This window comes from Enoplosus armatus, chromosome 14 (genome assembly GCF_043641665.1).
Source record: "Enoplosus armatus isolate fEnoArm2 chromosome 14, fEnoArm2.hap1, whole genome shotgun sequence".
In the NCBI taxonomy this organism is placed as follows: domain Eukaryota; kingdom Metazoa; phylum Chordata; class Actinopteri; order Centrarchiformes; family Enoplosidae; genus Enoplosus; species Enoplosus armatus.
In genome coordinates this window covers 6,682,501-6,698,327 of record NC_092193.1, presented here as the reverse complement: position 1 = coordinate 6,698,327, position 15,827 = coordinate 6,682,501, and the positions used below count along the sequence as shown (strand labels likewise).

The window sequence follows — 15,827 nt, the reverse complement described above, 5'->3', positions numbered from 1 at the left end:
TCCATCAGGTTGTATTGATGTATCCGTCTGCTGCGGTGTATCTGTTTAAAGTGACAGATAGAGCCAGTGTTGCTCGTCACGTCGAGGTCAATTTCAAAGGTGCCACGCTGGCATCGACTAGAGAAGCGCTGTGCTCTAATGGGCCCACTAACGATTCTGGGATTGTAATTATGCTCTAACTGCTGCTTTGAGTCATAGCCAACACTTTAAGACATTGTTGCTGCTATTACTAGATGTGGTGTAATCATTTAATTTATCAAAATGTGACTTTAAAATGAGATTCTAGAGCAGATTATTGGAAGAAAGTATGCTTAAAACTTTCATTTTTTCAGCTCTTACCATACTTTTGAGTTGCCAGTTGGAGTGACAGATTTGATAACACATATGTATTGTGCCTTATTTAGCACGTTATCGTCAAAGTGACATGGATGTTGTGATCGTCACGGTGACAAGCCTATGATGCATTTTTCCTCAGGGCCCAAGAGGAGAGACTGGTGAGAAGGGAGAAACTGGCCCACCCGGAGCTGCTGGACCCGCCGGTGGCCGCGGACCCCCTGGAGATGACGGTCCCAAGGGTAACCCTGTATGTCAGCTCCACTGTCACAAACACACACACACACACACACACACAGTCATGACATGCATTATTAAAGCTGTCAGGGACAGAATCACCGCGTCATATTTCTGAGCCGAGCTGTCTGCTGCCAGAGCTGTTGTTGACGCGATGTCAAATATCCGAGTCAAGCTCAGTCTTCTCAGTGTCTTGATCTCTCTGCAGGGTCCTGTCGGCTTCCCAGGAGACCCTGGTCCCCCTGGTGAGCCTGGTGCTGCTGTAAGTGTCACATTTATCCCTCAGTCAATCTTATGTTTATCTTTATCTTTATGTTTAGGATTATGTACCATTCAGTGAATATGTGTTGAATTAATTATTCTTGTGTCGCATTAACTATGAGTAAATACCAGTATTATGTGTATTTTGTTTAGGGTCTTGACGGTTTATCAGGTGACAAAGGAGATGATGGAGATGCCGGACAGCCTGTAAGTCTTACGTGATCTGAAAGTGTAAAAACCTGCCACCTAATCTAATCAATAATATCAGCTATTCATTCAGTAGTTTGAATTAGCAGCATTTTGTCTAGCAAATTAATTACGGGTTTTCTTCCAACATAACAAAATCTAGGGAATGTGTACAATAAGGGAAATTATGGAAATTAAACATTTATCAGTGCCATTTGAAATCATGTTGCAGTTTATAGTGAAGCAAATGTAGCAACAATGGCAAAATGAGTCTGAAAGAGATAAAAAAAAAAAAAAAAACCCTGTTGAGGTTACATATCTGTTCTGTGATAATGGATATCATATTTTTACAAAGGTAGAGACATCTCATTATGCAACAGAACTCGTCTGTTTTTGTGAAGTGGAGTTAAGTGTTCTCTCTACTCTAATTTAGGGCCCTCCAGGTCCATCTGGTGAGGCTGGAGTACCAGGACCTCCTGGCAAAAGGGTGAGTACATTTTCAAAATGACGCATGAGATGTTACTTCTGCTGAGCTTCACACCCACGGTAAGGTGATATACATTTATGATAGCATTATAATAATAAAATAAATAAATTATGCCCGTTAGTCACACTGAGCGTATAGAATAGGCAGTAATTGCAGATAGAATATTGAAATATTTTGAGTTTGACTTGCAGTAATGTGAAAGCAGTAGGACTGCTGCTGCTGCTGTCAGGAAATTAACTTCTCACTTTAATTTCTGGCACTCGATGCCCTTTCTGTCACATCAGACTTTAACTGATATTATTTCATTTCAACAGCGCAGCATTTTTTACGATCCCTTCCATTTACTGTAATAATGTTTTACAGTTAGCAATAAAGCATGCCATTAATGTACTGTGTGACAGGCTGGCACAATATGGCAAGAGAGAATAGAAACTTTGATATTTAAAGTGGATCCATTTCATGGTGTGTAGCAGAGATGATGCTCAATAAAGTCTATCCTCCAGAGCATCAGTATCAGCCATCTCTGTATATTAATGCAAACATTGTATACACTACATATACAATACAACTCTTGCATGTCATAAACATATACTGTATATCCACTACATTTCAGGAGGACATATTGCACTTTTTACTCCATACACTTATTTGACAGCTATAGTTACGAGTTGCTTTTCAGATTAAGATTTTACATAAAAACGAAACAGTATAGCTCATCTGGTAGAGTGCATGAAATAACATTATGGTAAATTTCACAAAAAAAGCAAAGTCCAAAAAATTAATACGAATTTGTGTATCTCACGACCCATCAGATTTATGTTGTGACCCACTGAAGGGGGTGTGACCCCTAAAACTACTTAACTTTACATATGATAGATAAAACTAGTTGACCAACTACAGCAGTAAAATGCTATTTATGCAATAATGCATCAGTATTAACAATCTAATAATATAATACAACAATAAGTCACATTTTGCTGGAGAACAAGTACATTTACTTTTAATATTTTACGTACACTTAGCTTCAGAAGGGTTTTACTTGTTATGGCACATTTCTACATCGCTGTATTGATACTTTCACTTAAGTAGACCACTGTCTAGACCACCACTGTGAAGAATGGATCAGTCAAAGAAGCCATGTGCTTAATTGATCTACATTGCCTGGAGATTTCAAAATATGACAAAAAAAATATTGCTTGTTGTGGCTGAAACACATGAATTTCTTAAGCTTGTTGTGACAACACATCCTGTGGTAAGATACTGTACAGTGCTGCACGTTGACAGTAGATGATCATTGGGGAGATACAGTAGCAGTATCTTCGATAAACTGTCTAATAAATATCTACCTGTGGAGGTGCTTCACTGCCAAAAGCCGTTCTTTGTTAAGCATCAGGCTGTTAGTTTGCTCGATTTCCTGCAATTCTGTGGCTTGAATTAAAATGCAGGCTCAGACGCTTGATCACACATTTTAAAAACGTTGGTATGGTAAGCACTTTTTAGACCCACAATTGGTATTCCAAGGGATAGTATCCAGGCTACAGAGGCTACAGAACAAATTAGACCCCAGTTCCGTGTCCATATTAATGGACTTTGCGATACGATTTTTCATCCTTCACCAAGGTAATTCTGGGTTAGTCTCTTCCCCAATATCTCTTTGAAATTGACTCAGGTTTGGTGCTCATTGATGCATGTGGCTGCTTGACTACATTAGCACACATGCACACACGGGTGCACACACACACACACACATGCGTGCATACAAACACGCGCATTTGCTAATGCACACATACAGTTGGCAGGGCTCATAACCTACATTGAAGACTGGTGGCTTTTGTTTGGTCTATTTGATTACGGTTTCTAATGGCAAATGACAGCCCACTTACAAGGTTTTGGCCAGAGGCTGTTTGGTGAAAATGCTGATGTGCTTTTAGCTCAGTATGTTTGGAATGTAGGGCAATTTGCTTGCTCTGATGTTGCCTGGTCCTGCATAACTCTCTCTCTTTAAAAAGATTCAAGGTCAGCGCAGGCATCAGCCAAACAATTAGTATGTACATGAAACTACTGCGTGTCAGGAAATGCTAAATGATTTCCCTTTTCGAGAATAATTACCTATTATGTGTATAGTATATGTCCTTTTGACAAGGTGTCTTGTGAACAGTTTTGACGTGAGGGACTATAGTTGTGAAGTTAGTTTGTTAAATACTTGATAATTAAATGAATAATTGATATATTTAAAGTATTTCATGTACAAAACTATAATTGCATTTTATTGCTGTTCTTCTCAGGGACCTGTTGGGCAAACAGGTCAGGAGGGCAGACAAGGAGAAAAGGGATCCAAGGTAAGTTGCCAACCGCCTGACTTCTCCATTAGCTTGTCTTTTACAAATAACAATCAACTATTGAAGCTGTAGATCTTGTTTGTGCTGGGATCAGGGTAGGATAATTACATGGAGACAAAGAAGGGCCTTCATTTGAATCGTATAAGCAACTGAATACCTAATTGTGAAATGTTATTACTGCTGAATACTTAATATTTAAATTTAAACACCACTTGACTTTACTTTGAAAACCATCTATTTGAATTCATGTGAATTTGTTTATGTTTTCTTTCTTTCTTTCTTTCTTTATTTGGGTTCACAAATGCAAGCGTCCAAAATTCAAATTCATGTTGAAGTTCAATTGGTCATTTTCAGATCTAAAAATTCCAAGTCAAAATATTCAGATGCTCAAATTGGATCTGTGAAATTCAGACACCAAGATGAAAAATTCACACTTGGAACATCTGAGCTACTAAGGATAATCAGTCGAGCCTCAGTGAATTCGATCAGACCTTTGTCCTTTCAGGTTACATTTTGTCAATCACGTGATCCAAGAGCGAGAAGTTGAGATGAGTGACTGGAAACACCAGACACTTCCAGTTTCCTGCAAAGAACTATGTCATTTTGTACTTATTATAGCGAAAATAGAGAAAGTGTTCAATTGGTTCATGTACGATTATGAAATGTACTCTAATTACTTACTAGCATAACCTTGAGAGTCAGTGCACAACAGGTCAGCTGAACTGAAATGTGAAATGTCTACAGGTAGCATACAAATACACATACAGTACACTATGTAGAATAAACCAATAATTAATAAATATTTAGTGCATAGTTATTCCCAGGAAACGTCCTAGGAGATCACGGACCCGTAGAATAACAAGTAAAATATTTCAATGCTATAAATTAATTTGTATTTACATTTCAACATTAAGTATTCAGTAGTAGTAAAATTAAACAATTAGGTATGAGAGGGGCCATGTGGGGTTTTCTTTGCATTCAGTGTTACTCACCAAAAAGTCGAGTGCATTTCCTTCCTTATAAAGCAAAGCCGATTTAAGTGTTTTAAATCCAACATTGTTTATATCGATGTTTACGAGATCACAATCTTCTTCATCCCTGCCTTTGCTGGCGCATTGCAGCATATCTCGGCGTGTTACCGCCACCTGTAGATCAGTGGAACACCAGTGTCAGACCTCATGCTCGTGCACGAGATAAACAAAACCGGGACCCGCTGATAGAAAAAACAGCTCCATAACACTACTAGAGGTCTAAAACTCCACAGGGAACCTTTAAGTTGCTTAAACAATTCAGATGCCCTTTCTTTACTTCTATAAATAGCTGCCAGACTTTGCTGCCTTAAGGCAAAATTGAATGAAAGGTCTGCGATGATAGATGTCCAAAGTAACACTGATTCAAACCCTTTCCTGCTAACATCCTGCCCAGGTGCTCGTTTATGTGCTCAGATTCTGTATATTTGTAAAAATTGGCGGATTAGTCTCACAGAAGAAGCAGTGGGGTTTCTCGAGGCTATCGGCGGATTCGATTGCTTTGTTAAAATCCATAACATGGCATGTTTGCACAGTTGAAGAGCATCAAATAGGAAACATCTTTGTAAGAAATAGTTTGTCTCAAATCAAATCAGTTGGTTCAAAGAAATGCGCAGACAGAAAACCTGACAAATCTCAGACACAGCCTCGCTCTTTCTTTTGTTCTTTGTTCTCTCTCACACGGCCGCACAGACACACACATGCTAAAAGCTCATTCTATCCACATTGAGGTAAAGGATTAGAGTTGATTTGATGGAGACAAGACAAAGCCTGCATGGTGATCCTAGAGTGTCAAATCCAGGCCTAATTGGTTGTCAGAACAATTTAATCCCCTCCCTCCTATGAGCCCAGTCGATATGACATCTCTGGAACTTCAACACACAAGAACTCGCTGTTCCTGCACAGAGACAATAGACGAGATCTGGTAACATTTGACCTGTTTGTCGCAAATCCACGAATCCTTCCAATCGGAGGTTTTGTGGGAGGAAAACATTGCAAAATATACAATAATATGACTTCCAGATGCAGGATTGCTTTAATTATCAAGTTGGATTGTGTACTGTGTGGAGTTTTTGACCACTAGTAGCACTGTGGAGCTTTTCAATATTTTTTTTTGAGGAAGGAAATGCATTCGGCATGATTGTTAGCACTCAAGGGTACACTGGTGAGGAACACAGAATGTAAATATAACTTTCTTTGTCTGCAAAGAAGACATGTATGAGCCCTATAGACCATGAAAGGGGAATAATTGTTATGTTGTGCTAATGTTTTACAGGGAGAAGCTGGAGCAGAGGGGCCTGTTGGGAAAACTGGACCTGTGGGACCTCAGGGGCCTCCTGGAAAGTCTGGTCCTGAGGGACTGCGTGGAATCCCTGGCCCTGTTGTGAGTACATTTTGTTCATAAAAATCACTTACGCCACGGTTTTCACATCATGAACTGATGGCAGTGACAGAATGTTTATGGAGTAAATTACACGATTGAAAAGTAAATTTAAATTATTCTTGTATTAAAACTGCTATTCTAGTATCATGGATACTTTCTGAACACGTATTGCTTCTTAAAATACACAGTTTATTATCTCTAAAATCTAGCATTTAAGTTATTCTCATGTTATTATTTTTTCTTCATTCGCAGGGTGAGCAAGGACTCCCTGGTGCTTCCGGTCAAGATGGCCCTCCTGGACCTCTTGTAAGACATTTGCATCCACTTCCTCAGTAAAAAACAAATAGCTGAAGTTATTATCAAAAAATGTGCTGGCTGCTGATGCTGCAGAAGTGCCTGCAGAAGCCCTTGTTAAAAAAAGTCTTATGTTGCATTATTTTTAGCCATTATATTACATAGAAATTGGTCATCTGACAGAGAATGTTTTTTTATGGTACAATATACCAGTTTTTGGTGTGATAACATTAAAGTACTGTAGAGCTAGAACATTAAGTAGTTCATTATTAATCAGTAACTATTTTGATGATTGATCATCATTTTTTTAAGCAAAAATGCCAAATATTTCCTGGATTCTGATTCTTAAATGAGAGACTTTTGAAGCTTTTCTTTGTCATACATGAAAGTAAACTGTATATAGTTGGTTAGACAAAACAAGATGGTGTGGGAAATCATACAGGGCATTTTTTTTTTGACATTTTATGGACACAACGATTAATCGTGAAAGTAATTTGTTGCCCCCCAGTTCGTGAGTATTGCTTACAGCAGATGTTGCAGTACCCCTGCAGGATGAATACAGAATAGTCACCATTGATGCGGAGATCTGCGATGGCTGTCACTGTAAATAATGTGAATTTGTTTCATTGTCAGTTGTGCTTGACAAACTGATTATTTCCCTCCATAGGGACCCCCTGGACTTCCTGGTATGAAAGGTGACTCTGGATACAAGGGAGAGAAGGCAAGACATTATTACGATGCTAATCTCAAATTGCTTTATTTTGTATTTCTCATATCTGCTCATGCGCTTTATCTGAAGCTTCCAAAGTAAGCAAACATCTAGGCCTATTGCCTGTATCTCTGTGTTCACTCTCTCCCAGTGAAGGAAAGGTTCTGCTGTTAGGAGCTTTCACACGGTGATTTAATGCAGCGAATGAATATGTATAAGTTCAATAACATCATCTTTGTAATGGTCATTGGTTTAATGCCAGCGTGCAGTAGTCAGAAGCAGATGGCCATAACTCTGCCCAGCAGCAGGTGCCGAGACAGACCACCATTGTTAAATATGACGACCACTATAAACACACTAATTATTTATAGGCAGAAATAAGACAGTGCTGAGGTCGTCTGGCCAGACATTGTGCATAAACTTTGAAAAACTGCCTTCATTTTCTGCAGATGATGAAGAAAAATAAAACTTTACCATGCTTTTTGTTCTTTATTTTCTTGTCTTCCTGCTCCAGGGTCATCCAGGTCTAATTGGTCTGATTGGACCCCCTGGTGAGGCTGGAGAGAAGGGAGACAGAGGTTTGCCTGGACCTCAGGGTACTGGAGGTGGCAAGGGTGATGCTGTAAGTCAGTCTCTGTGTCAAGCAGAGTATGCTTCCTTAAAATATGCTCTCCATTGTCTCCATAGGAATGTGAATCTCATCAAGTCATATTATGCGCTTCATAAATGTATGGTAAAGGTTAAATTCCCACAAGACCACCACATAGGGGACAGAAAGTTGACCTTGGGTTGAGATTATTCTATCACACTTATATAGTCATGTTACTGTAAGTCTGGCTGGGTGTTATCGTTGTCGGCATTCAGTGAAATCATTTCGCGATCACATGAAAATATTATCGTTTTACAAATTTCTGGTGTCCTAATTAACAAAAACTGCTTATTTTAGATGTCATTTTGCCTGCACTTGTATGCATATTGTGATATGTATCAATATTGAGAAAATACTTATATATCGTCCAGTATTTCATGCTTATCTCCCAGCTCTAACTGCAAGATATTTTGGACAAATACATCCATCAAACATAATATCTTAAATGAGACATTTCTTAATCACAATCTGACTGATGTCTTTTATTTTCTGTTGTAAGGGTACTGGTGGTCTCCAAGGTCCTCTCGGTCCTCCTGGTCCCCCTGGTATTTCTGTAAGTTCCATTTCTTATTGATCAAACATGTATTTTTCCACTTGCTACATTATGACTGTTGTTCATCTCTAAATATTGCTTTTTCAACAGGGTCCTCAAGGACAGAAGGGTTCCAAGGGATCAACTGTAAGTTGTGTTTTCATCTTTTTCGCTGCTCTGATGCCATTTATACCCCATTGTGTGTTTTTATGAGAGTGGATTTCATTTTAAATATGCCCATGATGTCTTGTTTTCTGTCAGGGTTCAACAGGTCAGAAGGGAGACACTGGACTGATTGGACCACCCGGAGCACCTGTTAGTTACCTTTATTTTATTGTCATTAAATCTGGATAGATCGAGCCATTATTGTTATATATGTTATACTTGAGCGCTCTAAATCGGAACCATAGCATTATGATTAGATAATACTGTACTCACTGGAGTTGAAACAATTAGTTGATTAGTCAATTTACAGAAAAAATGAATCAGCAACTGTTTTTCAAACTGTTTTGATTATCGATAAAATATTTGTGTCTATATTTGCTGGTTCCAGCTTATCCAATATGAGAATTTGTAGCTTCTTTCTGTTTTATATTGTAAACTGTAAAATCTTTGGGGTTTGGTCTGAAGACATTTTGCACTGAAGACGTTACCTTGGGCTGTGGGAACATTTTGAAGGCTGGTTTTACTCTACATTTACTCTCGACATTTGACTAAACAATGAATTGGGAAAATAATTGTCAGATTAAAGAAAATTTGAATTAATCGTTGGATGGAGACTTAGTACTGACCATGCAGATCTACTCTGGGACTGGCAAAGGCTGTATATGCTTTGGAAACCATCCTTTGGTAAAATGTGCTTTACCTTAACCTCCGTGTTGCAGGGTCCACCTGGTGACATCATCCAGCCGCTGCCCATGCAGCAGTCTGCCAGAAAGACCAGGAGGCAGGCTGAGATGCAGGGAGACGAGGCCTTGGCAGACTACGGCATGAATGGCATGGGCATGGAGGGAATGGAGGACGTCTTTGGATCCCTCAACAACCTCAAACAGGACATCGAGCGCATGAAGTTTCCCATGGGCACCCAAGACAATCCTGCCAGGACGTGCAACGACCTGCACCTCAGCCAGCCTGACTACCCAGACGGTAGGATGGAGACGGTGTTTATTAACAATGAGACAGATCTCATCAGTCGTAGAATAGTAGAATTTGGACTACAGGTGTAGTGGTAGAAAACATGCAGTATAGGTCAAGTGACACAACAGTTATTCTCCGCTTGCATCAGTAGGAACCAAGAGTGTAATTTCCAAAGGTATAATTTCTCTCCCTACTTTTACATCGAGTGCATCAAGTTTGATTTACTCTGTCTCATGGCTGTGTCTCTCTCTCAGGTGAATACTGGATTGATCCAAACCAGGGCTGCATAGGAGACTCCATCAAAGTGTTCTGTAACTTCACAGCAGGCGGAGAAACGTGCATCTACCCAGATAAGAAATCCACAGGGGTAAGTAACGGGCAAATGTTATTATGTTATTTCAGACCTGAATCAAATGGTGTTTTTTTACGGTTATGGTAATTCACCGACGCTTTATATTGTACTGATCAAGTAAACCTCACTCATTGGGTTATTCAGCGAGGCTTAAGGCTATTGCAATAGTGACATTCTCTAAATTCTCTAATTGTTTGTTTTTTTTGCTTGTTTTTCATTATAGGTTAGAATATCCAACTGGCCCAAGGAGTCTCCAGGTTCATGGTTCAGTGAATTTAAACGTGGCAAAATTGTGAGTCAACTCACATTTCTCATTTATTACCTCCCAGTAGACGTTCACATCATTATCACTTTGTCTCATTTACAGTAACTCTTTCCCTCTCTCTCTTTCCTATGCTGCCTTCCTCTGTCATATATCTCCCTGCATTACCTTCCTCATCCTTCCTTCTCTCCAACATTTCTTTCAAACCATCCTTATTCCATCCTGTTCCCACTTCCTCACCTTTTTCGTTTATCCTCATTCCCTTTGTCTTTCTCTCCATCTGTCCCCAGTTGAACTACGTTGACATGGGAGAAAATACCATCAACACAGTGCAGATGACCTTCCTGAAGCTGCTGAGCTCCTCGGCACGACAGAACTTCACCTACATTTGCCATCAGTCTGTTGCCTGGTACGACGCCAAGGCTGACAACTATGACAAGGCGCTGCGCTTCCTGGGCTCCAACGACGAGGAGATGTCTTACGACAATAATCCCTTCATCAAGCCGCTGATAGACAGCTGCTCGGTAAACACTCATTTTCCAACTTTCACTTTGCAATTAAACTTTTTCCTAAATCCCATGAAATCCCATTAATCCTCAGAAATATAAAGACTGTTGTGGAAAACTGTCATCCAGCAGTGTTTATACAGGTAAAGAACAGAGAATCAAGGGATCGAATGCAGAATCTGATTTTGGAGAAGAAAGCAGAGGCAGTCCCTCTTTGATTTTCATGCACTACATTTACAGTATTTAATTAGTTATTAGTGTGGAAAATAGAGCTGAAATTGTTAGATGATGAAACCAACTTTTTTTGATAGTCAATTAATTGTTTAAGTAATGTTTTTAACATTCACTGGTTCCAGCTTCTCAAATGTGAATATTTACTGGATTTCTTTGTTTTTTATTATATTAAATGGAGTATCTTTCGGTTTTTGACTCTTAATAATGTAAAGACGTTCCTGTGGGCTTTAGGAAACTGTGAGGGGCAGTTTTTACAATTTTTTGATATTTTATGAATTAAATTATTGATTGATTAAACGCGAAAGTAATTGGCAAATTAATCACTGATGAAATTAATCATTAGTTGCAGCCCTAGTTGAAAATCTATGGTATATAGTTTTTGTTGATTTAATGGGACTTTTTCTTACACTTATGCGACAGATGAAGAGACGCCTTATTTAAATGGTTTCAACTTATTCATTATTTGGTCTGTAAAATGTTAGAAAATAGTGAAAAATTTTCTGGAGCCCAAGGTGAAGTCTTCAAATTGCTTATTTTGTTCGATCAACTTTCCAAAACTCCAAGATATTTGATTTACAAAAGAAAACAAACAATGGTACTATGGTAATAATGGCACTAATGTACCAGCAATGCAATCAGCTTTCTGCTCTTTCAAACTAAGCATAAGACATTATATTATCTGTCCATCCATTCACCCTTTTTCTATACCTGCTTTGTCAAGGTGATTAGGACCTGATGTCTTTTTCATTAAACATCTTGTGAACAATACTTTACTGAATACCGTGTCCTTGTCTGCCCTTTGTGTTTGCAGCTGAAGCAGGGCTATTCAAAGACAGTGATGGAGATCAACACTCCCCGCATCGACCAGTTGCCCATCATTGACGTCATGCTGAATGACTTTGGGGAATCCAACCAGAGGTTTGGCTTTGAGGTCGGCCCCGTCTGTTTCCTCGGCTAGACACGCCCCTACTCCCCGCTGAAGGACAGGGTCAGAGGGTACATATTAACACCCACATGCTGAGATCCGACAACCTTTACCTTCTCTCCCCGCGAAGTCAAAACCTGTGTTTTCTTTTGTTGCCGAGAAGATCCACTCAAGCCCGGAGAAGAAGAGTACCCCTAGTCCCTGTCATGAAAGCGCTGACCAAGGGGAACTACTCCTCGCCCTTGTAGGGCCAGAATCACATGACTTTAACTTACATGTAGTGATAGGAGTGACATCAGGAAAAGGACATTTGATGCCGTGGCGGACAGCGGCACACTTTCAGCGACAGAGAGAGGATCCACTCACCCCAAGCCCCACCCGCCCTTGTCCTCCCCCTCCCACCTCGCCTCCCTCTCTGGATGCTCCAGGTGCTGCTCTGAATACAACCACAGAGGTGCTTTTGTGCAGAATCACAAAACACTGAAGGTGCTATTAAAAAAAAAAGTGCTTTTTGATAAAACTGTAATTATTATTATTATTTTGTACAATATTGTTCCTTTCCGAATCCACTCTTAACAACTTGCATGTGCCCCAGCTCTTAGAGTTTAAATAAATATTTGGTAAACTATATAGAAATAAATCCAATGAATATATTTGACGTGTGTTAAAAGCAAATTATTGTCTTTTGAAAACATTCCAATTTGTAAGTATAAAATAATCTTTTTGTAAATAATATAACTTTCAATATTTGATTTTTATGAGAGCAAACCAAACTGGAGCATAACACCTAACTCTAAAAACATCATGTCTTTTTTCATGACATACCAGTTGGTATGCCCATCAGGATATTAAGCCATAATAAGATGAGATAGTAATATAAATATTGTAAGAAAGGGCTTATTCTTCCAAACTTCATTCACCCAGATGTTATACTGTACCTCTTCAACCGTGTTTATATCTTGATAACACAATCAAGTTTGAACATTATTTGTGGTGGATGACTTACTAAGAAAAAACACATTTTTTTTGTGGAGTTAAATTCGTCCAATTGTTTTTGTTTCACAAAAAAAAAGCCCTGTCGATTTTTCTTCTTTGTAACAATGAACAAAATGTTTTCATGTGCCTTGAATTGTTCATTCAAAAATATTAAAACTGGATTCTGAAAAATGTCGGGTTGAACGTCTGTATTGTTGGCTATTTGAGTGCAGAAGTGATCAGTGCTCTTCTTGTGATTCTGCGATTCTACATATCACCTCTCTCACCGTGATAATTTAAAATTAGGGAGGATTAGTTGTTCCAAGTGTTTGGGTTCATGCGATTGATTCTGCTGAGCCCAGGCGCCGTGATCTCTTCCAGTTTCTTTCTCTGACTCAGATTTGACTTTGATCAAGATCTGTTTGCATCTGCACCTCCTCCAGCTTAAAGCTACGATATCATAGACTTCAGAGCCGCTTTCAAACCTGTGTAATTACAGTATGTTTACAACCTATGTACAACTGAAATAAATGTTTGGTGCTTTTGCCAAATGCACATTGCAATCGTTTGCATTCACTTGCAGATTATAATTATCTATATTTACAGCAGATTGAGTCCATAGAACCAGTGTATGGAGCCACAATGCATGTCTGCTGAGATCTTACTGATGACAACGCTCCTCAGGCTTCCTAACTGCACCACCGGCTTTTGTAGATGGATTTTGCCTCAAAAATGCCCCTTTTTCAGCCTAGTTGTCGTACATTGTTGATCCTCTGTTACAAGTTTTGAGTGACTACGGTCAAAAGCTCTGTGTTACCTGTGAGCGTGAGAGACCCTGTCAGGATTTTGTTCAATTCACAGCAGATAGCCACCAAAACTTATATATAAACTTCAGTTTATATATTCCAGAGAGTTCAGTTCAGTGGCATGTATCCACACACAGACATACAGTAGAGATGGCTTGTCTGCATTTCTCGATGTTTTGTGTGATTTCTTGATTCCCATTCTTTACAGTGAAATGAATTGGCATCACATGAAGTGTAATTTACTTAATAATCCACATAATGTTGATATAATAATAGCTCGCAGAGCGTGCGTCTGCGCTGCTGAGGAGTCCACAGCAAATGCAAATTGACAGTAATTATCTTTTCATCCCAGGGAGTTTGCCATTTTAGCAGTGGCGAGTGTGAAGGAACAGATTACATTTATGATAATTCAGGATGTAAACCATGGGATAGACACAGAATAGATGTCAGGCAGCAGCAAACATGATTTTCCGTCACTTAAAAAACAGTAACAACAAAATATAATGGAATATGTGAAGGGTTTTGAGGTTTTAGGGTTAGTTTTTAGCATTACATCAGAATAAAAAGGCAAATCTAAAAATGATCTCATCATTAAAGTGTTTGTGTTTGGTAGGAAAACATTCAAAATGAGCCACAGCATCTTTTTTTTTTTTGCTTCCTTACCAACAATCTTTTTGAGAGTTTTGGCTTCACTCACTTTTGACACAACTATGACAACACGAATACCTGTGATGATAAAAGGCTTCATGTTCAAACGATTTCTAAATGTTAATGACCATTGTATGATTCTAGAAATCTCTGCCATGACAACTCCATAAACATGTCATGGCTAGCTTTATATGCAGTAATAAAGTGTTATTACAGCGTCAAAAGTAACAACATACTGTTGCCTACCATTAAATATTTATGTCCCCTGGGCTAATGTGTAGTTGACAGAGATCCTTACAGCAGACTGTCATTTTCAAAGAAAGCCATCTGGAAACAAAGGACATCTATTGATTACAGCCACACACAGTATAAATGATGTTCATGCCATTTTTATGCAGTATTACGCTTTTACATGTCTTAAAAGTACTTGGTACACAGTAGAGAATTACAAAAGCTACATGCAATCAGTTGTATGTATTTGGATTTGTGGTGGTTAAAAAACATACAAATCTCTGTTTATTTTCATTGGTAAGTGCAATACTCACATAAACAAACCCCAGTCTCACAGCCTCGTCACCCCCCATGTCTCAGCAATGTTTTCAAACTATATACAGGAAAAAAACCATTTGACTTTTTTGAGGTCTGCTGCGTTTTGGCTTTCTGCATAAAAACAGTTTTCACTCTGCTCTGTGAATCATTGCATCTGTTAGAGGAGCTGTGTGTGTGTACCTCGTAAACCTGAACGCTGTCATCATGTTTTGGTCAGTGGAAGCACATATGGTGATGAGTAATTATTAAGTTTGTGTGCCTGGCAATTTTTGCTTGGGCTGGTGGCCAGTCATCATTTTCTTCTCATTTTTTAAATGAATACAGGGCCACCTGCTTTTCATCTTTGAAGGCAGAACAACATGTTTTGCTGTTAGGTGAAAACAAGGAATGGAAATGAGAGGGTGTTGCTGGGGTAAGGGGCTGCTTGCATACTCCAAAGTTATCCACTCCGATCCCCTAAACCCAGCTAGTCACAGCCAATCTGTTGGGGCGCCCACTTTCAACATGCCTAAAATATTCTGTCAAAACTCCAGGGCTGCCGTGGGCTGCAGTCGCATCTGATGAGAGGCAGTTTCCAAAGAAACTATACTGTGGAACTGTTAAATTCTCCCTCCACTATTCTTACATATTTTCTCTACCCTGTTTCATCCCTTCAAAGTGTCATGAAGGGCTGGACCTGGCTGGACCCTACCACAGCACGAATTAAGCCAGAGGACAAGAAATCACCCTGGAAAGTTTCCGCTCTGAGGACTAACATGGAGAGACAGACAATCACATTTAAGGCAATGAACAATTCAGAGTTTGTGGTTCGTTTTAAATTGGAAGAAACAACAAAAGCCAAAAACTCACACACAAAAAACGTATTCTGTGCATGAAAAAAAAAAAAGTCTATGTTTTCCTGAAGCCTTTCTATACTTTCCTGTACTTTCTTGATATACCTAATTTTCACAGCACCATTATCTTCACATGAATGTACTGCAGTAAATGTCTCTTA

The 15,827-nt window shown here is 39.1% G+C and overlaps 1 protein-coding gene across 1 annotated transcript in view; it reads left to right on the top strand.

Annotated features, from left to right (window-relative positions):
- The window catches only part of LOC139296194 (collagen alpha-1(XI) chain-like), an 80,538-nt gene extending 68,245 nt beyond the window's left edge, over window positions 1-12,293 (top strand). Inside the window, exons 51-67 of the mRNA XM_070918538.1 lie at window positions 476-583; window positions 779-832; window positions 985-1,038; window positions 1,451-1,504; window positions 3,790-3,843; window positions 6,148-6,255; window positions 6,508-6,561; window positions 7,217-7,270; window positions 7,773-7,880; window positions 8,407-8,460; window positions 8,551-8,586; window positions 8,701-8,754; window positions 9,324-9,585; window positions 9,831-9,943; window positions 10,152-10,220; window positions 10,481-10,714; window positions 11,742-12,293. Of these exons, the coding sequence (XP_070774639.1) occupies window positions 476-583; window positions 779-832; window positions 985-1,038; window positions 1,451-1,504; window positions 3,790-3,843; window positions 6,148-6,255; window positions 6,508-6,561; window positions 7,217-7,270; window positions 7,773-7,880; window positions 8,407-8,460; window positions 8,551-8,586; window positions 8,701-8,754; window positions 9,324-9,585; window positions 9,831-9,943; window positions 10,152-10,220; window positions 10,481-10,714; window positions 11,742-11,888 (1,617 nt within the window). The 3' untranslated portion in view covers window positions 11,889-12,293. The remainder of the gene's footprint in view (window positions 1-475; window positions 584-778; window positions 833-984; window positions 1,039-1,450; window positions 1,505-3,789; window positions 3,844-6,147; window positions 6,256-6,507; window positions 6,562-7,216; window positions 7,271-7,772; window positions 7,881-8,406; window positions 8,461-8,550; window positions 8,587-8,700; window positions 8,755-9,323; window positions 9,586-9,830; window positions 9,944-10,151; window positions 10,221-10,480; window positions 10,715-11,741) is intronic.
- The last annotated feature ends 3,534 nt before the right edge of the window (window positions 12,294-15,827 follow it).